Genomic DNA, 27,634 nt, shown 5'->3' on the forward strand with positions numbered 1-27,634 from the left:
GTAAATCTGATCTGCTTTTCCAATAACAATAAATGTATCTTGCTAATCTTCTCTGTATCGTTCCAATTTTAGTATATGTGCTGCTGAAGCGAGCACAACAATAAATATATCTTAAAAAGAAACAACAGTGGGTTGTATGTTTGATGTTACAAAGTGATTGATGTGTCTAAGGGGGCAAAATCTGACTGTTGACATTTTTTATTTAACCGAGTTTTTGAATTGGAAAGTCTGATATACAGAGAAGAGGAGAGATAGGGAAGATCTTCCATCCGCTGATTCACTCCCCAAGTGGCTACAATGCCTGGAATTGCTCCGATCTGAAGCCAGGAGCCCAGAGCCTCCTCTGGGTCTCATGCAGGTGCAAGGTCCCAAGGTTTTGGGCTGTTCTCAACTGCTTTTCTAGGCCACAAGCAGGGAGCTGGATGGGAACCAGCATGTGCAAGGTGAGGACTTTAGCCACTAGCCATGCTGCCAGGCCCTACATTTTTAAATGAAGTTTTGATCTTAGTTTTGTAAGTGGTTAAGTCTTATGCACAATTTAAGAGAGAGTCCAGAATCTTTTCCTATGGAAGGTAGGTTATAAAGGAGCAGACATTTAGCCTACCAGAGGACCTGGCTTAGATTTCTAGCTGTCGCTTCTGAATCCAGCTTCCTGCCTAGTAGACCCTGGGAGGCAGCGGTGATGGTTCTAAAGTGGCCCCTGCTACAAGGGAGGCATGGACTGAGTTCCTGGCTCTTGGCTTGGGCCCAGCTCTGACCGACAAAATTAAGATGAGTGTTTCCTCAACAGTTGCATCAAGTGAGGCTATACTAGGTCTCCTCAATGTGATAGGAGAAATTTTAGTTGAATTGGAATTCTGTTTCCTCCTATTTGGTTTATTATTTCCTTTTGCTTGATTTGGTTTACTTTGATAATTTTTAAAGGTAGAAGCTATTGATTCAAGATCTACCGTCCTCCCCGAATTAAGCTTGACGGGCACTGCACTGTGAAGACATGAAGAAAAAGAGGGAAAACAATTTTCTCTGGGATTTGTGGGTTCCCTTTTTTGTCCCATAAGCCAGAAGCAGAAAGTTTCTCTGAGTCTCTCTTGGGCCTGCCAGTGCTCACTGCTGGCTTTGAGCTAGGTGGAGTTCAGGGAGGAAGCAAGGGGTGAAAAGAACAGGAAGATGTGTTTAATGGTGCTTCCCATTCTGTTTGAACTGCCTGCGACATTCATAGAAGAGAGGTTTGTGCATGCGCACTCCGTCTCACAAGGAGTTAGCCTTCTTGGCCCTGGAGTCTGCCCTGGGTTTCGCAGCTTGTTTGTGTCTGCTTACTAGTTAAAATTCTGACTTTGGAAACGACTAACTGATAAATTTGTCCTTGTATTGGTAAACAGTCACCAATCACCAGTGTTCTCAGTATGTAAACATGATACTTGACACGCTATGTTTTTCTGAAGAGTTGGAGTGTAGACTTTATATCTGAAAAATTGTCAAATAATCTGATGTTATTGCTGTGCAACATTTAAAGTGTTAGCTAATCATGGTACGTGTTTCTGAACAGGATTTTAAATTTGCTAGAGGCCAGCATAATAAAAGTTATCATCGTGTTGGTTTTTAAAGTTCACTGGCCTTTTTCTGATCCATTCTGGGCTTCTGACTGCCCTCAGGGGCTATCCTTTGGCTTTGCAAGCCTGATTGTGTCTTCGTTGTAATTACATTATGTCAAACCGTGCTTTGTACAAAGCGTGTTAGTCTTTTCATTTTCTTCTTTTTTGGTTGGTAGTGGGATTTGCTGTTTGAGTTCTAACTACTCTTTTCACAGATCTTTTGTCAAATGTTAATAATTGTATTCAGTCATTCATCACCAGCCTCCCTCCCTGAACCATACCATGATGAAATTCAGGAGTGTGATGTTTTGAGATCTTTTAAAAAGTTTCCTCTAGGACTGGGCAGGCACAGTAGCGTAGTGGCTAAAGTCCTCGCCTTGCATGCACCAGGATTTCATATGGGCACTGGTTTGTGTCCCAGCTGCCCCACTTGGTGTCCCACTTGCCATTCCTGCTTGTGGGCTGGGAAAGCACTAGAAAATGTACCAAAGTCCTGGGACCCTGCACCCATGTGAGAGATCCAGAAGAAGCTCCTAGCTCCTGGCTTTGGATCAGCTCAGCTCCAGCTATTGTGGCACCACAGATGGAAGATCTTTCTGTCTCTCCTTCGCTCTGTAAATCTGAGTTTCCAATTAAAAAAAAAAAAGTTTCCTCTATATGCTCTGTGTGTTCATAAGCTGTGGTCTGTTACTGAGCCTCAAGTCAGGTACCCGGAGGAAAGAAAGGCCAATGATGTATGCACACAGACGAGGAAGAGAAAGGGAAAAGGTTCCTTGATAGCAGGCAACCAGGGGGTGGCAGGCTAGCACCGTAACACCCAGCCTTTACTGGGGAGGGGAAGCAGGCAGTTTGCATAGGAAAACATTTTGTTACGACACCATTCTGACCAAGTCCTCATTACGGGTCTGCTAGGGTGGGGGGCTGGCACAGATTTGGCAGGAGTGCAGCCGGATTTCCAAACTACTTTCAGGGCAGCTGGAGCTAGATCCAGCAGAGCTGTACAATAAAGAAAGCTTTGTTCTAAAAAGCTGCAGTTTTGTCCGACACCTGCCTCTCCAGAGGCCAGGTCCCAGCTCGGGGACCCCTTGAGTCACAGTGTGGGCCAAGTACTGGGTGGTGATGAGGCCCAGCATCCCTTGGGGTTGTTGTGACTTTTAATTTGTATTTTAATGTTTAAAGCGCAAACATAGATCTCCCATCGTGCGGGTCACTCCTGAATGCCCGCGATTGCTGGACTAGACCCTGCGCGGGCCCGAGTCCCAGGCGGCCGCCAGCGGGCAGCCGCGTCCCCGGCCCGGGCTCGTTTCCGGCCGCGCCGGCGCAGGAGGCCGCGTGCGTGCGCGCTCGGGCCGGGCGTCCTAGGAGCGCGCGGCGGCCGCGGGCAGGTAGGGCGAAGCGGGGCTGCGGGGCGCGCGGCGGGGCGCCCGGCTGGTGGCTTCGCGGTTGGCCGAGGTGGCCCTGCACCGGGGCCGGGGCTTACGGGGCGGCGGCCGGGCTGGCGCGCGGTGGGCGTCCCGCACCTCTGCAGGCTGCCTGGGCCGCAGTCCCGCTGCTCCGCCCGGCACCGGCCAGGCCAGGCCGGGACTGTGGAAAAGCCTTTTATTTAGTCTTTTGGCCTGCTTGGTCCTGCTCGGTAACTAACAGCACTGTAGGGCTGCAATATTCAAGATAATTAACTTGGCGTATACCGTATTGCCAACAACAGCGTCACCCAAGTTGTATTGGGTGTTGCTCGTCGGTTTCCTCCGCGGTGCCAGCCACTGTGTAAATTGTGGAAGCTGGTTTGGTTAGGGTGCTTTTTTTCATTTTTAATGGGTGCAGTGCAGACACACAGCGCAGCTGCACCACCCTTCCCATTTGCTTATCGTGTCATTCTTGGAGTTTACACAGGATATCACGCCTCCTGGGGGTGGCCTGGGTTTCCCTGCCAGGTGTCCCGCCCCGCCCTCACCAACCTCTGTTAGTCATTATGTAGAATTCCTGTTTACACATGTACAATGTCTCTGTCCACGTGTGGCTTACTCCATAGAAAGCAGCGGTCTCCAGTTTTGTCCTTTTTGTTGCACCTGTCCAGCTTTCCTTCCTTTTTGTGGCAGGGTGACTGTGTCTTTTACTCCAGTTTCTTTACTCCATCATTATGTGCCGAACAGGTGTCTTCTGTATCGCGTTCTTTTTTTGTGTCAAAGCCAATCTGGGACTGTGGAGTGGTGGGTTCCATCTTGTGCCCTGTTGTCATTTTCTTTGTATAAGCAGTGCCTGTCCTGCTGACCTCAAGGTCAGTCCAGCAGCTAGGAATTGCAGGGTTTAGAAGAATGTGGGTTGGCTTTCCCATGCAATTTCATGGCTTTGGACTTTGAAATGGGAGCAGCAGTTTTATCCACTTTGTGGATGTTGCGTGAAGTTGGCACTATGAAATCAGCTTGATCTGACTGTGGTTGTCTTCTGCTGAGAGAGTGTTCTAGTCGTGCAGTGAGGACTTGGGGATAATTAATCGGCTGCTGAGATGTGAGAGAGAGCCAACAAGATATGTGTGAGGGAATTGTTAGGTAATGGTGAGGGTCCCACAGAGATTAGAAACCAGAGTTCCTGGGGTCCTGTCGAATTTACCCGCTGACCTTGGCAGCCTTTGAGTGGAAATAAAGCAAGTGTGTGGGAGAGCCTCTCTAGGGCTGGACCAGACCTGCATGTGTGGGGTGAGGAGGCAACTTCTCCATTCTACCCTTGCACGAATCCTACCAGTTCCTGGCATAGATCCAGTGGTTTCGCATTCACAGATGGTTCAGAGGTTGAATTGGTGGAGAGAGATTTGGGAGAGGGCTTTCGAGCGTTGAGATTAACTGTGAGGGTGGGCTGTGAGGGTAGGGGAGGGGATACCAGTATCATATTGGAGTTGTGGCATCTCTGCTCCCAGTAGTCTCAGCTGAATGCATCCTAGGTGGGGCAGCAGATGGTGGCTCAGTACCTGGGCCCCTAGCCCGTGTGGGAGCCCTGGATTCAGTTCCAGACTGACTCTAGCCTAGCCCAGCCCTGGTTGTTGCTGGCATTTGGGAATTAAGCCAGCAGCTGGAAGATCTCTCCATCTCTTTGTCTCGGTGTGTCTTTCTGCCCTTCAAAACAAAATCAAAATAAATAGAATTTTAGAAAAAGTAGAAAGCCCTAAAACTAATATGCAGTGCAACTTTACCAAGCTGGGTGGATAGTCATCTTTTTAATTTTTACTTCTTGAAACTCTCATTAAAGATAAAAGATCCTATTGGCTGTGTGGAGGATGGACTGGGAAAGAGAAGGGAGTGGAGACCACATAGGAAGCTGCTGCAGAAGCCCAGGTAAGAGACACTGGTGGTTCACCTCAGGGCAGAGGCGGCGGGCTGGAGGGAGTGGACCGCTGTGACTGCAGGTTGGACAGTGGAATCGATTCTGAGACAGTTGGTTGAGTTAGGGAGTGGGGAGGGGACATTACCCTGGTTGGTGACTTGGTGAGTAGGGAGCTCTGGAGAAAAGGGTGCTGGGTGCAGGAGGCTGACAGTGAGTACAGCTGTGGGTGTGCCAGGCTTGATGAGCCGCTGTGACGTGAAGGGAGTGCTGGGCCAGCTGAGTGACGTAAGAGAAGGTGCTGGTCCCCACTGTGGACCTGGGAATTCCAGGGTTGAGGCAGCACTGATGCTGCCAGCAGGTTGAGATTGTGTGGACGTGGCCAGCCACATCCTACAGCGCTAGTGCTGGGAATGCTCTAATCACTACATGTTGGAGGGAAACCCAACAAAGAACAATATTCGGTTATACATGACAGCTGTCTTCACTGGAACATGGCCTCATGTGTTTAGCAATCACCTGGGATGGAGTGACAGCTGTGATGGGCATGGTACCTGGCTTGTCATTACACCACCCCTGGGTACACTGCAAGGCACAGCTGTGTAGTGCTCTCGATTTTGACTTTGGTCCCTGAGCCTCAGTGCTGCCTTCATAGGAGAGGGATGGTCAAGCCAGGACCCAAGGTCCGAGCTGAGAGCTGGTTGGCTGCACTAAGTGTTAGGAGAGAGATAGCAGTCAGGGGCCAGTCTACACAGCACCCCTGAGGGGCAGGTACTGGTGTGAGAAGCTCCAGAGACTGGGTCCTGGCCTGGCAGTAAAGGCTGTCACGGTGGAAGGCTCTGAGGGTACCTGGAAGGGGAGTGAGCACAGAGAAAGTGGGGGGTTGGAGTCTCGATGAGCCAGGTGGACGCAGTGGGGAGACTGAGGCACAGGGGTGGGCAGGGCTGAGGCATGGAGTAGCAGGAGTGGAGTCTGCTGATTGAGTGAGTGCTGTGAAGTGGTTCAGTAGGACCCGCGTTCACACAGCACCTTGGCAGTGGCCAAGAGGCCAGCGGCCTTTTGTTTGGAGAGGCTGCCTGCGAGGGTCGTGCACCGTCCCGTTCCCGAGTGAAGAACGAAGCTGTGCGTGCTGAGGCTCCGCTGCTGCCTCTGGTGTGGGAGAGTGGCATGACGCTGTCATTTTCGGAGTTATGCCACGGTGGAAAGAGTAGCTTTCAAGGGAAAGGCCACAGATTGAATTTGGGAAGCATTTTTATCTTTTAGGATTGAGATATAATTTTCATGCTGTAAACTTTACCTGTAATTAAATTTTTTCAGTTTATTTACTTGCTTATTTTTAATTTAAGAAAAAGAGCGTGAGAACTTCCATGTAGTAGTTCACTCTCCAAGATGGCCAGGGTAGGGTCAAGGCTGAGGCTGAGGCTGGAGGCCAGGAATGTAATCCAGGTCTCCTGCATGGGCACAGGAACCCAGCTACCTGGGCGGTCACTATTGCTCTCTGGATTTTGTATTAGCAGGAAGTGAAGGCAAGCATCAGATTCAGATACTTCGGTTTGGGATGCTGGGAACATAACCAGCATCTCTGCTGGGCCAGATATCTGCTCCAGAAGTTGCCATTTCAAGGTGTACAATTCCATGTGCGTTTGTTTTTTAAATTCAGTCACAAGGTTGTACAGCCATCAGTCCTGTTTGATTCCAGAACATTTCCATTCAGAAAGAAATCTTGTGTCCATTGCCTGTCAGTTCCCATCTCTACTCTGTCCCGCCTGTGGTAACCACTGGTCTTTCTCCAGATTTGCCGGTTCTGGGCGTTTCATATAAATGGAGTCCTACTGCATGTGACCTTTGAAGGGAGGCTTTCTTTATTTGAGAGACAGGTTTTCTGTTAGCTGGTTTATACCCCAGATGCCCATGGTGGCTGGGGCTGGACCAGCCTGAAGCTGGGAGTCTAGAACACCGTGCAGATCTGCCTTGTGGGTGCTGAGAGCTCAGGTGCTTGGCCATCACCACCATTGCTTAAGGTTGTGCATCAGCAGGGAGCTCAGATCGGACTTGAGGCCAGGCACTGTGATATGGTTGCGGGTGATCCACTGGGCCTCATAACCACTGTGCTGGAGTGTGGCCCATGACTGCCCTGTTTGACTTAGTGTCATGTTGCTGAGTTTTATCCATTTTGTAGCCTGAATCAGAGCTTAGTTCTTTTTTATGGTTGAACAGTGTTCTATATGTGAATGTAACACATTTTAAGTAATGGAAGAGATTAGGAATTCTGGTAATGATTTAGAAGAGGAAAGTCCTGGCCTTGCAGGCTGGGAGGGAGAGACCTTGATCTCTTCTCCACCATCAGCAGTGGTCGAAGGTGTGCGGCAAGAGGTGAGAGAACTTTGAACAGTGTCCCAGGCTGCCCTGCCTGTGGCCTCGTGGAGGGGACCTGTTGGTTTTATTGACTTAGTAGCAGTGAGACTGCACACCTTGGACCTGAGATGTGTGAATCAAAGGGAAAGAACAAATTATAGGATGCTGGGGACAGGTGAAGCTTAGGCCAGCTGTCACTGAACTTGTGTTTTTGATGTGCACAGTACTGAGCAGAGGTTTGCAGAGTGCTTGGCGTCTAGTCTGGATTGCCAAGTGGACGCCACTGTCCGTTTTGCCCACTAGATTTTCCCTATCTCTGGGATGGGAGGAACTATCTCTGTTTAATTCATTGGTGTGTCTTCAGTACCCAGACTAGTGCTGGCGCTAAGTGATTTCATCTGTGTTGGGTGAATGAGGGGGAAGGTGAAGAGTGGGACATGGGGCTGAGCCCAGACAGGCTATTGAACTTGTGGGCAAACTTCCCTGTGGCTGCTGCACCATCCAGGGCTTGAGAGCCCAAGGGGCCACACCATTTGGACTGCTGCAGTGTATTTGTGTCTAGAGCCGCTTGTGTTTGCTCCTTTATGGCAGAATGCTTTCAAGCCAGTCCATGGGGCTAACCAGAGTGCTCACTGACCCAAGTGTTTGGATGGAGACCTGAGCTGGGGGAAGGAGCTTGCTCCTAGAAGGTAACCTCTGCGCTGCAGGTGTTTGTGACACAAGGAGCCATGGACTTTCAGATGCTAGAGTTGCCTTGCCTGCCAGGCTGCATACACTGGTGGGGCTGCTTGCCTTCTGGCTCTGCCGATGCACTCATTGTGACAATCCCTTGCTGTTGTCAGGGTCTCTTCCTGTCCCCCACCCCCTGCCTCCCTGGTCCCTTTCCCTGGTCGCTGCCTTGTCAGTGGCTACTTATTGTCCGGGTCAGCTCTGAGTCCCTTCCTGTCTCAGCTCCAGTAGTCTAGCTTGTATGTTTACGTCTGATCCTAGGTTACTGCCAGGGCCTCTGGCAGCCTCCCTCTCTCTGTTTTCTCCACTGCAGGTCTGCTTCTGGATCCTCCCTGCTGGAGAGCAGTTTTCCTTTCTTAAGAACATTTAGGACTTTTGAGGGCTTTCCGGAGGAGAATGTCCTAATGTTTTTAGAGATTAGGAGGGCCTCAGCATTCCAGCCTTTACCTCCTACTGCTGTGTTTGTCCATCTTCTGCCCTGACCCCCTGGACTAGCAAATGGAAGGCTAGGTCACAAAGTGTTTGGGAAAATGGAATTAAAATACAAATTCATTTTCGTTCAAAAATTTTCAAGTCCATAATTAAAAAAAAAAAACATATTTCTGTGAACTTTTTTGTACCGATCGATATAAACTCATTGTTTTTTTCCTTTTTGAGAGAGACCCTTTGTTGCTAGGCTCCCCGGCCTCCAGGAACGCAGTCCGGAGCCTCCCTGTGAGTGACAGGAACCCAGTTACTTCAGCTGTCGCCGCTGTGCCTCAGGTTACCCAGATCAGGAGCCAGAGCCAGGTGTCCGGCCCAGTCATTTTGATGTGCAATGTGCCTGTCCTAAGTGCTAGGCCAGGTGCCCATCCCTAACCTCATTTTTAAATCCATTTCCCAATCTTTCTGAAGTGTGCTTGTATGCGTTTTGCATTTGTGAATGTCTACTTAATGCACACTGTGGCTAGACAGAATCTTCAGACCTAATGAGCTAGGTGAATTTAGTTTGTAAAAACAAAACAAAACAAAAAAAGAAGATGGGAGCAGTTAACCTTGAGCATTTTGTACAAGCCCCACTAGCCAGTACATTCCTGAATCCTGAAATACTGTGAAAAATTGTGGGATCCTGGAGTGTAAGAGGCCTGAGGGGGTGTGATCAGCTTCAGTCCTGCACAACAGCTTAACGGAGTTAAACACTGACAGTGATTTTTACTCCTCGCTTCCTTTGTGTCCTAGGGAATAACAGAGAGTACCAGCATGGAGAAGAGAGCCGAGGAGAACAGGAAAGGCCTGAGCCGCAGAGAAGTGCCCCCAGCTGTTGGGCTGCTGCTCGTCCTGGCGTTCATGAACCTGCTGCTTTACTTCTGCCTGGATCGGTTTTTTGTTTCTCCTCAACGTTCGGCATTGGACCCCGGCCACTGTCCCTATGGGTACTTCAGAGTGGGACAGATGAAGAACTGCTCCCCGTGGCTGTCTTGTGAGGAGCTGAGGACGGAAGTGAGGCAGTTGAAGCGTGTTGGGGAAGGAGCTGTGAAGAGAGTGAGTTCATGATTGCTTCTGTGATGCCGTCAGAGTGTGCACCTGTGTTAGCTCTGTGAAGAGGTGCGGCTGACTTAGCTCCTCACTTGGCAGGGTGTGGAGACCCCTCAGCCCTGTTGGCTTGGTGTTGGGTGAAGGCAATGGCAACTCGTGGGGCACAAGGGTGGCTTGATTAGCCAGAAATGGAGAGAGATAGGATAAACCCCAGTAACCTAATGAGCCCCTTCCCCATGGCATTTTTAAGCCTCCCCAATTTTTTTTCCCACCCTCTTAGAAGCATTAATACAGGATTTTGGAGTTTACATGTCAAAACTCTTTACATGGAGTTTTGGGGGCCAAATCATACTTAAACCACCAAGCCATAGTCCTTTGAAAAAGCAATTTGATGTTTTATATGGAACATGGAGGTTCCATTAACCCAGTTGTGTCATACCTGGGACTTTATCCTAATAAAAATATGCAAAGCGGGAAAAAGCCAGCTGCGTAAAGGGGTGCTTTTAGAGAACTCGTAACAGTAACTTTAGGAGAATATGCTATGGTGTCACCCCTTAGTGTCTGAGGGCCCCATGTGGCATGATGAAGGCAGTTTTATGATGATCACACAGGATATAGGAGCCACGGTTTGGCAGAGTAATTCCGACTCTGCTTTGGACACCCACATGCCATGTTGGAGTGCCGGGTTCGAGTCCTGCTACTCTGGGTTCTGTTGAGTTTACTGCTGATCATACGCTTGGGAGGCAGTGGAAAGTGGCTTAAATACTTGAGCTGCTGCCATCCACATGAGACACCCAGGTGGAGTTCTAGGTTCCTGACTTCGGCCTGGTCCAATCCGAGCTATTGAGGACACCTGGATCAGTGGAGAGAAAATCTTTCTCAATGTATCTGTCTTTCACACAGAAGTACAATTCAAGGAAAGCAAGCACAGAATTGTGTAGTACACTGTTTTCAACTGCCTGTAGGAAAATACAAAAATGATAGAAATTGTGTTGGGTAAAGGGTTCCATGGGTAATATTTTTCAGAGCCTTATGATAGTGTTATATTGATTTAAAATCTTTATCCCAGAACTCTCTGATTGGTAGCTGTTTCTGTGAGAACTAAGGCCTCCTGGTGCAATGGAGTTGGTGAGTCTGGCAGCTGGATAGAGATGACTGGACACAGCTGCTTGCCAGGACATCCTGACTGGCTGGCATGCGGCTAGGAGGGTGCTAATGGGTTCGTAGCTTTATCCCAGGAGACTGGCACACTAAGGCTGCTCCCCTCGTGTGGGTGGGAAGGAAAGGATTGTATATAAAGTACAACCATGAGCGAGCTAGCTGCTGTTACAAAGACTCACTCCTGCGCTGTAGATGTCAGGGCAGCCTGGAGTCAAACACTAAAGGACATAGAAAACAAGTGTGTGGTTGGTGTTGGTCAGTGACACAGGCAGTGAAGGTGGCTGGGCTGGGACAGAGGAATGGGTTTGTGAGTCAGTGGTCAGGGGAGGACTCTGGCTGCAGCGATGTGAGATGGTCACCAGAGTCCATGGGTTTGGGGGAAGACGAGTGAGAGCAGGCAGGTGTCAGGGGACCGAGAAGGAAGACAGCGTGGGCCAATGGCAGGATAATAAAATCTGCAAATGAAGGAAGAGAAGTGTCAGGTGGGAGCCAGGCACAACGGGCAGCCTTGCAGGGCTGTGGAAGCCCACGGGAGTGATTTCGGAAGAGGAATTTATCTTTTCTAGGGATTATCTTGCCTGCTTTGTGGAGGGTGGGGATTGGTTAGGCCTTTGTAAGTCAGTGAAGAAAGAAGTGAGCAAATGATGGGTTCTGATGTGCAAGGCTACTTGAAAGAGTTTGTGAGCAGGTGGAATCTGTTTTTCTCCTTTTTTTTTTCTTAAAGATTTATTTATTTTTTTATTACAAAGTCAGATAGAGGAGGAGAGACAAAGAGGAAGATCTTCCGTTCGATGATTCACTCCCCAAGTGAGCCCAACGGCTGGTGCTGTGCCGATCCAAAGCCAGGAGCCAGGAGCCTCCTCCAGGTCTCCCACGCGGGTGTAGGGTCCCAAGGCTTTGGGCCATCCTCGACTGCTTTCCTAGGCTACAAGCAGGAAGCTGGATGGGAAGTGGAGCTGCTGGGATTAGAACTGGTGCCCATATGGGATCCCGGCACGTCCAAGGCAAGGACTTTAGCCACTAGCCGTGCTGCCGGGCCTGGGATCTGTTTTTCTTTTAAGATGTATTTATTTGAAAACCATAAGGATAGGGAGAAACAGAGAGGTATTCATCCATTGATTCACTCTCCAAGTGGTTGAGACAGCTAGCTAGGCCAGGCTGAAGCCAGGAGCTCCGTCTTGTTCTCCCACGTGGATGGCAGGGGTTGAAGCGTTAGAGTCATTACTTGTTACCTTTCCAGGCACACTAGCAGGAAGTTAGATTGGAAGCAAAGTTAGCTGAGACTCAAGTTGGCACTCCAGTATGAAATCAGAAACTTCACTTGCTGCACCGTATAGCAGAGGCTCCATTTTTGTGTGTGTGTGTGTGAATGTCTTGAAGATCCCTCTGTGTGTAGTTTTATTTTGTATAAAAATAAACAATTCCACTTTTCTTAGATGTCTTGAAGTACTCTTATGTTCCAAAGGCATTGCCATTGTGACTTCCTAATAGCCTACGTGACAGGATATAAGAGAAAGAATGGGTGACTGCCAGGTTCTGTCTTGGAAGGCCGGAAGGACAGAGCTGGCCTTACCTGAGATGGGAAACTCGGGAGGTGCTGTGTGAGGACTGGAGCAGTAGCTGCACTGAAAGCCGTGCCTGGGAGGGGAGTATGCATTTTGGCATTTGTTGATGTTTCAAGGTGGTGAGGGCATTAGGTCATGACAGCCAAGGAAGGAAGGGGTGTAGTGGCTAGGATAAGGACGTACAACCTGTGTTTTTTTCCTTTAGAAAAGAAAGGTTTATTTTTCCATCTATCTGAAAGGCAGCATGCAGAGAGAAAATCAGTGAGAAAGAACCTGCATTTGGTCACTCCCAAATGCCTTGGACAATCAGGGTTTGGCCAGACAAAAGCCAGGAGTCTAGAACTCCCATCTGGGTCTTTGTGTGGGTGGCAGAGGTACTTGAGCCATCGACTGCACATTAGCAGGGAGTTAAATCACAAGGGGAGAGGCCAGGACTTTAACCAGCACTCTGATGTATGCTGGTGTCCAATGGAGCTTAATATGCAGCACTACAGTACCTGCCCCTAGCCCATGATTTCCTTCTCCAAAGGGTGACCTTGAGGGTTGCCCCTGTGTTGTCATAATTGCTTAGAACACTTTTGGGATTTGTTAGATTACTTTTCTTTAAAAAAAAGAAATTTATTTATTTATTTTATTGGAAAGGCAGATATACAGAGTGAAGGAGAGACAAAGAGACAGAACTTCCATCTGCTGGTTCCCTGCCCAAGTAGCTGCAGTGGCTGGAGCTGAGCCCATCTGAAGCCAGGAGCCTTTTCTGGGTCTCCCACGAGGGTGCAGGGTCCCAAGGCTTTGGACCGCCATCTACTGCTTTTCCATGCCACAAGCAGGAAGCTGAATGGGAAGTAGAGCAGCTGGGATAGGAATCCGGTGCATATTAAGCAAAGATTTCAGACTTTAGCTAGTAGGCTTCTGTGCTGGGCCTTCAAGCAATAATTTTTTTTTTCGATTATTTTTATTGGAAAGTCAGATTTTTACAGAGAGAAGGAAAGACAGAGAGAAAGATCTTCCATCTGCTGGCTCACTTCCCAAGTGGCCACAATGGCCAGTGCTGAGCCATACTGAAGCCAGGAGCCAGGAACTTCTTCTGAGTTTTTAACAAGGATACAGGGTCCCAAGGCTTTGGGCTATCTTCAACTGCTTTTCCAGGCTGCAAACAGGGAGCTGGATGGGAAATGGAGCAGCCAGGATAGAAACTGGAACCCATATAGGATCCTGGTGCATGCAAGGTGAGGACTTTAGCCACTAGGTAGCAGACCCCCCCAGGCAGTTTTTTTTTTTAGATTTATTTATTTATTTTTTATTACAAAGTCAGATATACAGAGAGGAGGAGAGACAGAGAGGAAAGTCTTCCGTCCAATGGTTTACTCCCCAATTGTCTGCAACGGTCAGTGCTATGCTGATCGGGAGCCAGGAGCCAGGAACTTTCTCCAAGTTTCTCATGCAGGTGCAGGGTTCCAAAGCACTGGGCCATCCTTGACTGCTTTCCCAGGCCATAAGCAGGAGCTGGATGGGAAGCAGGCCTGCCGGGATTAGAACTGGCACCCATATGGGATCCCAGTGCGTTAGGCCACCACACCGGGCTCTATAAACAAAATTCTTGCCATTCCAGTCTGGTCTCCCGTAGCCTGGTGTTTGGCTCCACTGCCTTTGCCCTTCCTGGTCTGGTCATCCTGTCTTTGCTGGCCACTCATGCAGTGGGTAATGATCCACTTCCCTCTCACTGCCCTTTTGGCTCTGTCTCTCCATCACGCCTGACTGGAGCAACCCCACACATATTTTAACCCAGCTGGGTACCTGTCCTATGTGAATTATGCTGAAGAGAGGGAAATCCCACAACCACACAATTTCAATGCTTCACCACAAATCTCAGCCATGCACTCAGCATAGCCACTCGCCCTTGCTTCCTGAATTATGAAAACAGAGGCCACCCCAAGGGCGTGTCTCCTTCTTCCAGTCACTGGATCTGTGAGCCCAGCAGCTCAGTTACCCTCCCTGATTTCTCATGTCACTCATTTAAGCTATGCCCTCTGTGTTGAGCAGCAGGTCTTTCCACCCCATGCAGCACTCCTATTGGTGTATGCAGGCAAAGGGCCAGACGTTTGGCCCAGCAGTTGGGACTCATGTGTTGTATATCGAAGTGCTAGGGTTTGGTGTCCTGGATTCAGTCCCGATTCCAGCCTTTGCTAATGTGCACCCTGGGATGGCTCTGGCTCAGATAGCTGGCTTCTATCCCACACATAGAAGACAGCTTGAGCTGGTCTATAAGGAGTGAACCAGCCAATGGCGGCTCATTATCACCAAGAAGTATATGCAATTAAAAGAAAAATGCTGTTTCTTGGGTTCTCGAGTCTGTCTGTAGCTTTACCCTTTGCTACTGCTGAGGTTCTAGTGCGGCTTCTGAACATCTCCACCGTGGTGAGACTGCTCTGTGGAGATAACCAGATCCCAGATCGGGCATTTCTCTGGCTTCTTCCTCTTTAACTGTTGTAGCCCTTGGTGTAGCTGACTCTTCTCCCTGCGCTCCAGGCCTCCCCCGGCACTGCCTGCCCTCTGTTTTCCTCCTCTCTCAATGGCTCTTCTTCTTCCTCTTCCTCTTCTTATCCATCTTCTTTTTAATCTGAAAATATTTGAATATTTGAGTGAGAGAGAGAGAGAGAGAGACCCTGCATCTGCTGGTTCACTCTCCAAACAGCTGCAATGGCTAGATTTGGGTCAGTCTGAAATTGGATACCAGGAGCTTTCTTTGGGTCTCTTACACAGTTGTAGGGGTTCAAGGCCTTTGACCCTCTTCTGCAGGTGTCCCAGGCCCATTAGCAGGGAGCTGAATTAGAAGTGGTGACAGCTGGGACTCGAACCAGTTCCCACGTGGAGTGTTGTCACTGTGGGTGATAGTCTTACTTGCTACGCTACAGTGCTAGTCCCACTGGCTGTTCTTAATTAACCTTTGCTCGATTCTCTTTCCCCATCTGACCTTGTAAGTTCTCAACCAAAAGCGATTTTGCTCCTTAGAGTGACATTCCCACTTCTGTGGGAAGCTGAGGATGCTGTTTGCTCCCATTGGTCGGAAGCCAGGGACGGTCCCTCCCATCTCCTGGCACTCAGCGGGTGCTTGGCCTGAGGTGGGGGAGGTGCAGTCCTTGTGCTTGCTCCCACGGCCCTCCTGGTGGCCTCAGGAGACGAGTCCCAGTCCCACTACTGTCAGTGCCTCCAGCCTCCGCGGGCAGCGCCGTGTGGCCAGGTGGGACTTGGAGAATCTCCCCTCTGAAAGCTTGCCTTGGGTTTGGTAGTCTCCTAGGAGTGGGTACGCATCCTGAGGGCACAGAAGACGGGTCCATGACATGCAGCCTTGAGCGCACACTGCTTAGGAACTGGAATGGCTATGATGATGCAGTGGCTTCGTTTTGATGATTTCTTCCATATATGAACACGCTGCCCGTTCCCTACTCTATTGGTTCGTGTTTGGAATTACTGCAGGAATTGTGTCCTCTCCCTGGAGCAGTGTGTGGCTTTGTCAGTCACTGCACTGGTGGCTTTGTGAAAGGCAGAGTGTCCCACTGTCTTCTCTCTTTTGTTATAAGAACAGTAGAGTCCGTTCAGATATGTAATAGAAGGTTCAGTAAAAATGCACTTCCTCCTCTGGTGTCTTCAGCATCACTCCTCCTCCCCCCGGGATGCAGATGTGGACTCACCCCTTTCAGGATTCTGTACTTTAAAACAAGCAGATACACCCTTTCGCCATGAGTCAGGGAGGCTCCCGCTCCCTGCACAGCCACAGCCTGGCGGCAGCAGCGGTTCCCCCAGAAGGCACAGGGTCAGCCATACTGCTGTGGACAGCCAGAGGCAAGGGTCACACCTTGCTCTGGCTTGCTGTGGCACAGCTGCATTGCCACTAAGGGATCTTCCTGCATGCCAAATGTGTGTTGGGAGTTTCAGGAGGTTGCAAATCACTGTGGAGAATCAAAAGATTGTTTCTTGTTGGGGTTTTGTTTTTAAAATTCCAGAACAGTAACTTAAAAAATTCAGAAGTGTGGATTTGATCTTGTCAGAATGGGCTTTATTGATTTATTTGTTAATCTACTTGTCCATCAGTTACAAAGAAAGAAGAGATACCTTCCATCTACTGGTTCATCACCAAATAACTACATCAGCCGGGGCTGGAGCAGGCCAGAGCCAGGAGCCAGGAGCCAGGAGCCAGGAGCCAGGAGCCAGGAGCCAGGAGCCAGCAGCTTTGTCTGGGTCTCCTTCGTTGGTGCAGGGGCCCAGAGTGCTCAGACCATCCTTTGTTTTCTTAGGCATATCAGCACAAAGTTGGATTGGAAGTGGGTTGAAATAGTATGGGATGCTGATATTTCAGACAGTGGCTTAACTTTATGTGTCACAGTGCCAGTCTCATATATTATTCTGTAGTTCTCTCTTTCTCTCTCTTTAAAAAGATTTATTTATTCAGGCCTGGCACAATAGTATAGTGGTTAAAGTTCTCGCCTTGCACGCACCAGGATTCCATATGGTCACCGGTTCTAATCTTGGCGACCCTGTTTCCCATACAGCTCCCTGCTTGTGGCCTGGGAAAGCAGTTGAGGACGGCCCAAAACATTGGGACCCTGCACCTGTGTGGGAAATGTGGAAAAAGCTCCTGGCTCCTAGCTTCCAATCAGCACAGCAGCGGCCGTTGCGGTCACTTGGGGAGTGAATCATCAGAAGGAAGATCTTTGTCTCTGTCTCTCCTCCTGTCTATATATACACCTTTCCAATAAAAATAAATCTTAAAGAAAGATCTTAAAAAAAATCTTTCTTAAGATTTATTTATTTTTATTTAAAGCAGATTTTGCAGAGAGGAAAGGAGAAATGTAGAGATTTTCCATCCATTGATTCATTCCCCAGATGGCCACAGTAGTTGGAGCTGTACTTGTCAGGAGCCAGGAGCTTTGTCCAGGTCTCCCACATGCTTGCAGGGACCTGAGCACTTTGGCCATCCTTTGCTGCTTTCCAGGCACATTAGCAGAGAGATGGATTGGATATGGAGCAGCCCAGACTCAAACCAGTACCCATCTATGATGCCTGCACAGCAGACAGAGGCTTAAACTACAGTGCCATGGCGCCACCCTAATTTTGTGTAATCTTTGGAAGGATCTTAATGTAATTTTTTTTTAATATTCCAGGCCACTTTATAATTTTAATCTATATATTTGAAAACAGAATGGCAAGAAAAGAGAGGGAGAGACAGACATCTCACATCAGCTGAGCCTCTCGAGAGACCCTCAGTATTAGAGGTTGGTCCGGCGGAAGCCAGGAGCTGGGATCGTGATTCAGGACTCCCAGGCGCGTGAAAGGGACTCGGTACTTGAGCCCCATCACCTGCTATCTCCTAGGCACATTAGTAGCAAGCAGGCTGGGAAGCAGAGCTAGGCTCAAACCCAAACACTTCAATATAGGAGGTAGGCATCTCAACCAGCGTCTTCAATGCTAGGTCAAATGCCTGTCCCGTGTGTGAAATGACAATATGTGTTCCAGTCTCCTTTGCCGGGTCCCCCTGTTCTTCCATTTCTTCTACATCCACTCCCAGAGACCTTGCTGGCTGTGTCTGCAGCAGAGACCTCTTCCCCCAGCTCTTATTCTTCTCTCGCTGCCCCGGCGTGTCTGCTTGGATAGCCCCAGACGTCATGGGTCCAGACACTGCCCCTCAAAGCTTGCTCTTCTTGTTCTCCCCGTCTCAGGTGATGTCTTTGCCCTGGGCATGGGGTAGAGTGATGGGGATTTCTCTCTCACTTTCTCTCACTTCTGTGTTCAGCCCACCAGCAGCTGTTAGTCCGCACACTCCCAGTTGATCTCAGATTGTACAGGTGTCTATTCCCATTGTATCCACACCACCCTTGGCTTGTGAGGATGATCTCATTGACCTTCAGAATGGTCTCTCTGCTTCTACACTTCCCCTCAGCCCTTTGTCTCTGTCCTCAGCACAGCAGTTGGATGATCCAAGTGCTCCAGTGGCTCTGTCCCTGAAAACCAGAATCCTTTGAACAAGGAGGCCGTGCCAGTCTGCACCTTCTTGCCAGCGAGTCTCTGCTGGCCCTCGCCAGGACCCTGGCCTTTTGCTCTGGCAGCCTGTGAGGCTTGCTTCCACCCAGCACCTGCATAGGGTTGCTGCTCTCTCCTGGGTTGAGCTTCCTTGTGCATCAAACAGCTCATTGCCTTATCTCCTTAAGACACCAGCCCGCTGAGATGTTCCCCAACCTAACTGGAAATTGCAAGGGTTGGCTTTTGGCCTGCTTGGGTTACCTGCATTGCATTCACTTGAGTGTCTGGGTTCAGTGCCTTCTCTGACTCCAGACTGCAGCTTCCTGCTGGTGTGATAATGACTCAGGTGACTGGGTTCCTGTGCAGTGCGGTGCCATCACACCCGCTGGGGGCACGTGGAGGGGGCAGCCACAGAGGAGCTCTCTCTCTCACACTGTTGCTCTGTCTGTGCCTCTCAAAGAAACGAAAAATGGAAACGGAAATAAAACTGCAAACCCTTCACCTTTTTTTTTTCTCTGAAGTAGATTTTACCTTCTGATGGATGTACTTTACAGATTTCCTGTTTATTGTATTGATTGTTTCCTGCATTAGAATGTGTATTTCATGGTGACAAGAATTTCAGTTTTTCCCTTGAGGTAAATACTTGTTATCAGTTAAGACATATTTGCATAGAAGTTAAAGGAGAACACATAAACTGAATTTGCTGCATCTTTTTTATTTGTCATGGGGATCACATGGGTGACAGAGTAGGCACAGTAAGCAGCCCTGAAGAGCCATGGATAAGGGGGAGGGAACAGATTTCCAACAGCAGAGGTACAGAAAGGCCAGTAACTGAGATGGACGTGTTCAGGAAGAACAGGTTGCTGTAAGGAGATGGTTTTCACTCTTGAGACTGGCACGTGATGCACACGGTGTCACTAAGCATAGACACTGGGGTTGGGGGAAGGTGTGTGTTGGCACAGACCTCACAGAGGTGATGATGGCAGTGTGTGGTCTTCATCTGCTTTTCTAGTGAATGCCATGTGTGCAGATGCATACATGGGTACAGGAACTGTAGCAGTGCCGTTAGGAGAAAATGGGAAAGAATTTAAATGTCAAAACAGAACGCACAAGCTCTTCAAAGATCTATACAAAATTATAGCTATGTAGTAATCTAAAAGAAAGACTGATACTTTCCAATGGCCTTCATATTTTATACTTGAAAGAAAAAAAGATGTTTATCTGTGAAATCTTATGGAAAACACACTAGCACACAGTATACTCATAAGATGAAATAGTATACAGCTTTAAAAAGATGATCAATGGGGCAGGCCATTGTGGTGAACGGGTTAGGCCATGCCATGAGATGCCCACCTCTCATATCAGTGTGCCTGGGATCAGGTGGCACCTCCACTTCCAGTTCGTCTCCTTGCTGGTGTGCACCCTGGGAGGCACCATTGGCAGGCGAGTATCTGGATCTGTGACATTGTATGTGAGGCCTGAACAGAGTTCTTCGCTCTGGGCTCTGATCTGATCATTCTTTCTGGCTCTGCCTTTCAAATAAACAATTTAAAAACCCTCAAAATTTAGGATGATCTTTATGTATATACATTTGGCAAAAATCCTGTAGGCATCAGTTAAGAGAAAAAACCCTTACTTCTAATATATGTATATTCTCATTTGTGTAGTAGCAAATTCAAATGCTGTTTTATACATGTGCGCTGATATATACAAAAGTGTGGAAAAACTTAGGGGCACATAAAGACTAGATATGAAGAGTGTTATTTTGAGTTGGGGGGAAGAAGGTATACTCTATCCTTCTATAGTTGAATTTTTACCAAGAAAACTATTCATGTTTGATTTTATAATAAAAAGGAAATTTATTTTATTTTATTTTATTTTATTTTATTGGAAAGTCAGCTATACAGAGAGAAGGAGAGATAGAGAGGAAGATCTGTCTGATTCATTCCCCAAGTGGCCATAATGGTTGGGGCTGAGACGATCCAAAGCCAGGAGCCAGGAGCTTCTTCTGGGTCTCCCACACAGGTGCAGGGGTCTAACACTGGGCCATCCTTGACGGCTTTCCTAGGCCACAAGCAGAGGGCTAGATGGGAAGCAGGGCCCCTGGGACATGAACCGGAGCCCATATGGGATCCTGGGGTGTCCAAGGCAAAGACTTTAGGGTCTTCTAAGTGCTAGGCTACTGTGCCAGGCCCAACTTTTTTAATTTTTAAGAATTTATTTGACAAGAAAGAACTCTCCCATTTGTTGGTCTACTTCCTACATATCTGTCTGTTGGCACTAGCACCGTTTATGCACATGGGCCTGAGAAAGTGACGTGTCCTTAAGTCTCATGTCCATTTCAGTGAGGAGGCACTTCTGTGGAGAGAGTGGGTTCAAGATGAAAATGTTAAAAAGTCGTGAGTCACAACAAAATGGCCTTTCACAGAAACAGTCATCCGTGGGGACATTTCTCTGAGTAGGGGTATGACAAGGCCTGGGAAGTGCTTGCCCTTTTGAGTGCATAGGGCCAACTGTTAACCATCTTGGTTTTTCCACAGTGAACCCTCCCTTTATATACCCACAGGGAATCTTCAGAGCCCACCTCCATTTTATATAATATTTTTTGAGTTAAAACTTTTTTAAAAATTATAAATAGGATGTGAATATTTTAGAGAATGTACAAAATACCAAAAGATCTGAAGGAAGAAAATAACACCTAGAATCTCACTGCATAAAGACAAATGAAACTTCACCATATTATCTTTGGTTTCTATAGAATGTGATAGAACAGTGTTACAGTTTTGTATTCTTTTTCCTTTATAACATTTTCATCCATTGTAATTACTGGTGTCCAAACAAGGCAATATTGAGTAATCCTACCCAAACTGGACTATGTCCCATGATTTCCGTTTTGTTTTTTTAGATTTATTTGCTTGAAAGGTAGAGTGACAGGCAGAGAGGAAAGAGAGAGAAAAAATGACAAATTTTTATTCCTGGAGTTTTTCATTTATTTCACATCATTCATTAGATAGTTTTTAAATGTTAAATGTTGATGTTACATTCTGGACAAATAACATGAAGAGTTGCTTTAGGAAGCCTCCCCCTTTATTTTCACCATGAAGAGAGCTCATGTGTGCAGTCAGGGATCACCTGAAGTGTTAGCTCGTTTCCTTTTCAGTAATGTTTCTTTTCTGTTCCTCCCTGAATGGTAGTGCTTCCTGGAAGTTTCCAGCTAGTAAAACGTGGAAAGCCAGGACTGCAGTACACTTCTTGTTAACCTTGGGCCATGTGGATTCGTGGCCTGTTTGTGTAGCACTATAGCTCCTGACTTTACAAGGGAAGCAACTTGACACCTCCTGGCAAGGGAAAGGAGTTGTGTTTCCATAGGAGTGTTACTGTTGATAGGGCTGGGGAGGGGCTCAGCTCCCTTGGAGGGTTGTCTGTAGTCTTCCTGACGTGCTCTGGCTCCATGTGCTGCCTACTCCTGCTCTGCACCCTGCACAGTGCAGCAGGGGCAGCTGCATCTTTGGCTCTCCCTCTTGAGCCTGTTGTCCATGTTCCACACTGCCAGCCTGCAGGAGCAGCAGCCGCGGCAGGCGCTCAGTGTCTGGCCAGTCAGTGTCTTCTACCCCTTCCTGTCCTAAGGTGCTTTGTGCTCTGGGGGTGCTTGCCTTGCCGGAGGTGGTCTTGGTTCTAAGTTTACAGTGAGGTCAGAGCAGCTCTAGGGCGAGGCCTCTGCATCTGCCCCTGAGAGACGCTTGTCACTCCCTATACTAAGCCAGTTCTTTGTTTCAGGTCTTTCTCTCCGAGTGGAAAGGGCACAAAGTTGCCCTCTCACGGCTCACCCGGCTAGAGATGAAGGAGGATTTCCTGCATGGGCTGCAGATGCTGAAATCTCTGCAGAGCAGACACGTGGTTACACTGCTCGGGTTCTGCGAGGAAGACAACACTGTTCTCACCGAGTATCACCCTCTTGGTTCCCTGGGCAACCTCGAGGCGACACTCAACCTTTCCAAGTACCAGAAGGTGAACACGTGGCAGCACAGGCTGCAGCTGGCCATGGAGTACGTCAGCATTATTGACTACCTGCACCGCAGCCCCCTGGGTACCCTGGTCATGTGTGACTCCAGTGACCTGCCCAAGACGCTGTCCCAGTACCTGCTGACAAGCAACTTCAGCATTGTAGCCAATGACCTGGATGCCCTGCCCCTGGTGAACCGCAGCACCAGGACATTTGTCAAGTGTGGCCACCGGGAGCTTCGCGGGGATTTTGTGGCCCCAGAACAGCTGTGGCCCTATGGGGAGGACAGGCCTTTCCAGGATGACTTCATGCCTGCGTACGATGAGAAGGTCGACATTTGGAAGATTCCGGATGTCTCCAGTTTCCTTCTGGGGCATGTTGAAGGGAGTGATATGGTGCGATTCCACCTGTTTGACATCCACAAGGCATGTAAGAACCGGATTCCTGAAGAACGGCCTACTGCTCAGGATGTGCTAGACACCTACCAGAAGGTTCTGAGTTCACTCAGAGACACAGTGCTGGCGCAGACAAGAGAAATGCTGTGAAACTGTGCAACCGTTGACTGGTGGAGGGGTTGCATCTGAAGGAATGTCCTTGAGTTTCATGGTTCATTATTTCCTGCTGTTTGGCCATGTGCTTCTCACTCCACGTTCACGTACACATTTGAGTGTGTTCTACCTTTCCTGGTAGCCTGGGTGAAAGTTGCTGACAAGAGGCAGCTGAGCCTGGGTTTTAACCTGGCTCACGTCCCGAAGGCCAGCTGCTTCCAGCTGCTTCCAGCTGCAGATGTCAGACAGTGGATCTGACCAGCAACTGGGGGAAAACCACCAACATGGAGCCATAAAGAGGCATCACCTGTCCTCACAACTCCATATGTAAGCTCGTAAGAAATGCATACGGAAGGATTTTTTTACATGTCTGTATTAAAGAGACATGTAATTCTCAAGGAGCATCCCCCCCAATTTGAAAGTGGTAGTGACCATTTGGGGTCTCTGGGGCCTGGGACCCTTCATGTTGCAGATGACTGTACCATGAAGTCCATGTGTGTCCTCTTTCCCCAAGGGAAGAAGCTTCCACAGGTGTTCCTGGGGGTTTTGAATGGACAGGGATAACACAGCAAGTATGCCTCAAATGGGAGCTTAGTGAGTGGTGCTTGGGGAAATCCCTTTTGACCTTCCAGATGGGTTTTCTGTGTTTAAAACTAGCGGAACATTTTCCATAAATAAATATCCCTCATCTCTGGGAGGTATCACACCCTTTTACCACTTGGCGTGCATGATTGGATCCTTCAGAAAGGTGTCTGTGCTGGCATCCCAGCTCCTGCAAGGTGGGTTTGGAGCATGTCGACCCTTGATGAGATGGTGAGCTCTGCCTTCCAGATTGGAGCAGGTTTCTGAGTCACCTAGGGTCAGCACTCATCCTCTGGCTCACTGGTTTTAGAGTCCAGGAACAGGTATTTGCGATTGGTGCCCCAGGATGCCGACACTGCTGGTGTGGACATGCCAAGGAGGCACCTGGGAGTGGGAGAGTGTCATCCGTGTATCCTGCCTGGGGTGGATTTGGGAACAGGGTGGCTGTGAGTGTTTCCACTGCTACTGTGGAGCTGATAGGGCACTCTTCACCTTGTCTTTGTTACAACATCTGTTAATAACCTTCTAAGGATGGCTGTAATAAAAAATAAGCAAATGTTGGCAGGCATGTGGGCAAACTGGGATTTTTATTTTATATTTTTATTTTGAATCTTGAATTGTGAGGTACAATTTTGTGTAGGCTGGGATTCTCCCCCCAAACTCCCACCCCCCATCAGATTTTTCAAAAACAGACTTTTCATGTAGTCCGGCAGTTCCCCCAAGCATGACAGAATAAATAGTACAGCCATTTGGAAAATAGTGTGGCCCTTCCTCAAAAACGGATTTTCCAGGTAGTCCAGTAGTCCTCCCAAGCATGAGGGGATCTTCAAACCTTACATGGAAAACGTGTTATAATACATTTCATATGTTTTTAAAAATTACCCTGCGCCAGGCATTGCATGTGTGGTGTTGTGGTCCAGACATTGGGGAGGACACCCACATCGCACATGAGGAGGCCTGGCCTTTGTTCCAGCTCCAGATTCCAGCCTTCTAGGAAGTGGCAGAGGACGGCCACTAGGTGAGTTCCTGCCTGGACTGAGTGTCCAGCTCCCTGCTTTGGTCTGGCTCAGCCTTGGTTGCTATGAGTACTGGGAGGTCAACCAGTGGATATGGAGCTCCTCTTTGTTTCTGTCTCTGTGCCTCTCAAGTAGTTTAATTTCATTTTCCATGAACTTTTGAAACCCCCTCTTACATCTCAAGAGAACTGAAAACCTATTTCCTCATTGTATACTAATTGTAGCATTATTTATAATAGACTAGAGGTAAAATAACCTAAATGAATTCAGTGATTGGATATATGGGACATCCAAATAATGGAGTTTTTCAGCCTTAAAAGGGAAAGAGGCTGCATGCTAAAATAAAATGAGTGAAACATTTTTAAAAAGTTTATTTTCAATAGATATGAAAAGCAGAGTGACACAGAGAGGGAACGATCTTTTCATCTGCTGGTTCATTCCCCAAATGCCTGCAAGAAGCAGGTTTGGGCTTTGCTCAAAGAAGCCAGGAGCCAAGAACTCCCTTTGGGTCTCCAGTGTGGGTGATGGCATGATGTGCTGCCTCCCAGGCTGCATCAGCAGGAAGCTGGATGGCAAGCAGAGCGGCCAGGACTCCAGCCAGCACTGAGGTTGGTGGTGAGTGCTTGAGCTGCAGTTCTACCAACAGTGACACAACACCTGCTCCCATGGTGAGCCTTGAGAACATGGTAAGTGAAAGTAGCAGTTATAAGAGCTACATACTGTGTGATTCCACTTCTATGGGATGTCCAGAATAGGGAAACTCAGAAGCAGAAAGCTTAGTGTTTGCCAGAAACTGGTAGGGCACTGGGCTTAAAGAACAACAGTTGACTGCTTCTGGATGAATGGTGATGATATGTTCTGGAAGAAAATAGTGGTGATGATTGCACAGCTATGTCAGAGTGTTGATTAGACTGAATTGAATAAGAGAGCACCTTTTCTGGTATGTGAACTATGTCTCAGTAAAGCTGTTGGTGGAAAACGACTCTATACAAGCAATGCTTTCCCTTAATGTAGGCAGTTACTATGGGAACTGAAGAGTTGATGTCATTCACATTGTAGTTCTTGTTTAAAGGGTTTTTCCCCTCCTCCAGTAGGATCTGGGTATTATATAAGAACAAAGTTGTCCATTTCAGATTTATTTGGTTTTAATTTTTTTAAAGATCTTTTTATTTGAAAGGCAGATTTTTACAGAGAGAGAAGGAGAGATAGTGAAAGACTTTCATCTGCTGGTTCCATTCCCAAATGACTGCAATGGTCTGAGCTGGGCTGGTCTGAAGCCAGGAGCCAGCAGTTTCTTCTGGATCTTCCATGTTGGTGCAATGGTCCAAAGACCTGGGCATCCTCTATTGCTTTCCCCAGGCCATAAGCAGGGACCTGGATCGGAAGTGGAGCCAGCGCCTATATAGGATGCAGGCACCAGAGGGTGGAGGATTAGCTTGCAATGCCACCATACTGGCCCCTTTTTTAAATGTTGACAGTCCAGCTCAGGTACAGAACACTGGGCTGGGGAGAGTCTACCTTCCTGCTCTGAGACAACCCAAGCTCTGCTGCTGTCTTTGCGACTCAGACAAAGCCAATCTCTAAAACAAGAAACTTGGTGAGAGTCAATTTCCAGTTCTGCTGAGCCTTGCCTTGTTCCCAACACCAAAGAAGTCCATGCCTTCAGGGATCAGTCTTTTAGCTTGTTTTTTGACACAGTTCAATCCCAGCACAGCTGCACAAATCAGGGCTGAGTGTCAGGCACTGTGATGGAAGCACAGCTTGGGATACCAGAACTGTGCCGAATCGGAGGAGCTGAGTTTGAGTCTCAGCTCTGACTTCTGATCCCAATTTCATGCTAACCCACCACCTGGAGGCAGCAGGACTCAAGTACTTGAGTCTCTGGCATTCATGTGGGAGACCTGGACTGAATTCTGGGCACAGGCCTGCTGTTGTGGGCATTTTGGGGGAATGAACTCGTGGATCTTTGTCTCTGAGCTTTACAAATGCATTTTAAAAAGTAAAAGCAAACAAACAAAAATAAAGAACCCTGCAAAAGTCATGAGCCTAAGTATGTCCTAACCAAAGCCTAGACTGGAGGCTCCTGCCTGCAGGGCTCACACGGCTCCCTCAGAAGAGGGCGCTGAGGAGCTGTTGTCCGTCTGCTGGCCAGCACCCACTGCTCCCCCACTGCTCCCGCACCTGTGTTGTTTCATCATACTGTTTGTTCTCTCCTGTGCTGCTGTTCACACCTGTGACGGGAACTGAGCAGTGGTGGAGGGGGACAGAAGGCTTAACTCTTGCAGCTCTCCCTAGAAGGGTCCTCTGTGGTCATCAACATTGCTCATTTTCAGTAATCACCAGGGGTGTGTAACCTGCGAGTGAATGAAGGTAATTTAAAACCCTGGGCCTGGCACGGTAGTCTAGTGGCTAAAGTCCTCACTTTGCATGTACCAGGATCCCATATGGGCGCTGGTTCTAATCCTGCAGCCCTGCTTCCCATCCAACTCCCTGCTTGTGGCCTGGGAAAGCAGCTGAGGATGGCCCAAAGCCTTAGGACCCTGTACCTGTGTGGGAGACCCAGAAGAGACTCCTGGCTTCAGATCGGCTCAGCTTTGGCTGTTGCTGTCATTTGGGGAGTGAACCAGCAGATGGAAGATCTTTCTGTGTCTTCTCTGTAAATCTGCCTTTTCACTAATAAATAAATCTTAAAAAAGAAAAGAAATAATATGTATGTATGTCTAGTCCTCATGAAATGCATGGTGCTTTCCTTCAAAGCTAAGTAAACTTTTTAAAAATTGGCATTTAGTATTGCTAAAGCAAGACCCTTTAAAAATTATATTTACCTGGTTAAACACAATAGATGGAGTACATTTCCTTTTATACCCTCTTGAAACTAAGTAAGAATGGCAATAAAGAAATAAGTATAAATGATAAGGACAAAAAAATCAGAAATAAGGGGGCCTGGTGGTGTGGCCTAGCGGCTAAAGTCCTCGCCTTGAATGCACCGGGATCCCCTATGGCGCTGGTTCTAATCCTGGCAGCTCCACTTCCCATCCAGCTGCTCCACTTCCCATCCAGCTCCCTGCTTGTGGCCTGGGAAAGCAGTCGAGGACGGCCCAAAGCTTTGGGACCCTGCACCCATGTGGGATACCCGGAAGAAGTTCCTGGATCTTGGCTTTGAATCGGCATAGCATCGGCCGTTGTGCTCACTTGGGGAGTGAATCATTGGACAGAGGATCTTCCTCTGTGTCTCTCCTCC

The 27,634-nt window shown here is 48.3% G+C and overlaps 1 protein-coding gene and 1 pseudogene across 1 annotated transcript; one reads left to right on the forward strand and one right to left on the reverse strand.

Annotated features, from left to right (window-relative positions):
* LOC121165586 lies at positions 1-96 on the reverse strand (annotated as a pseudogene).
* A 2,837-nt stretch (positions 97-2,933) lies between these two features.
* Positions 2,934-23,914, forward strand: POMK (protein O-mannose kinase). Its single transcript, XM_040994192.1, has 4 exons — positions 2,934-2,977; positions 4,833-4,918; positions 9,207-9,509; positions 22,022-23,914. The coding sequence occupies exons 3-4, from the start codon at positions 9,228-9,230 to the stop codon at positions 22,790-22,792; spliced, it is 1,053 nt and encodes a 350-aa protein (XP_040850126.1). The 5' UTR covers positions 2,934-2,977; positions 4,833-4,918; positions 9,207-9,227; the 3' UTR covers positions 22,793-23,914.
* The last annotated feature ends 3,720 nt before the right edge of the window (positions 23,915-27,634 follow it).

This window comes from Ochotona curzoniae, unplaced genomic scaffold (assembly GCF_017591425.1).
Source record: "Ochotona curzoniae isolate NIBS_2020 unplaced genomic scaffold, NIBS_Ocur_1.0 contig_899, whole genome shotgun sequence".
In the NCBI taxonomy this organism is placed as follows: domain Eukaryota; kingdom Metazoa; phylum Chordata; class Mammalia; order Lagomorpha; family Ochotonidae; genus Ochotona; species Ochotona curzoniae.

Bases quoted from the DNA above. Each gene is read 5' to 3' on its own strand.
- POMK (XM_040994192.1), top strand. From the start codon at position 9,228: ATGGAGAAGAGAGCCGAGGAGAACAGGAAAGGCCTGAGCCGCAGAGAA. The intron at 9,510-22,021 runs GTGAGTTCATGA...TCTTTGTTTCAG, and splicing joins GGGAAGGAGCTGTGAAGAGA to GTCTTTCTCTCCGAGTGGAA.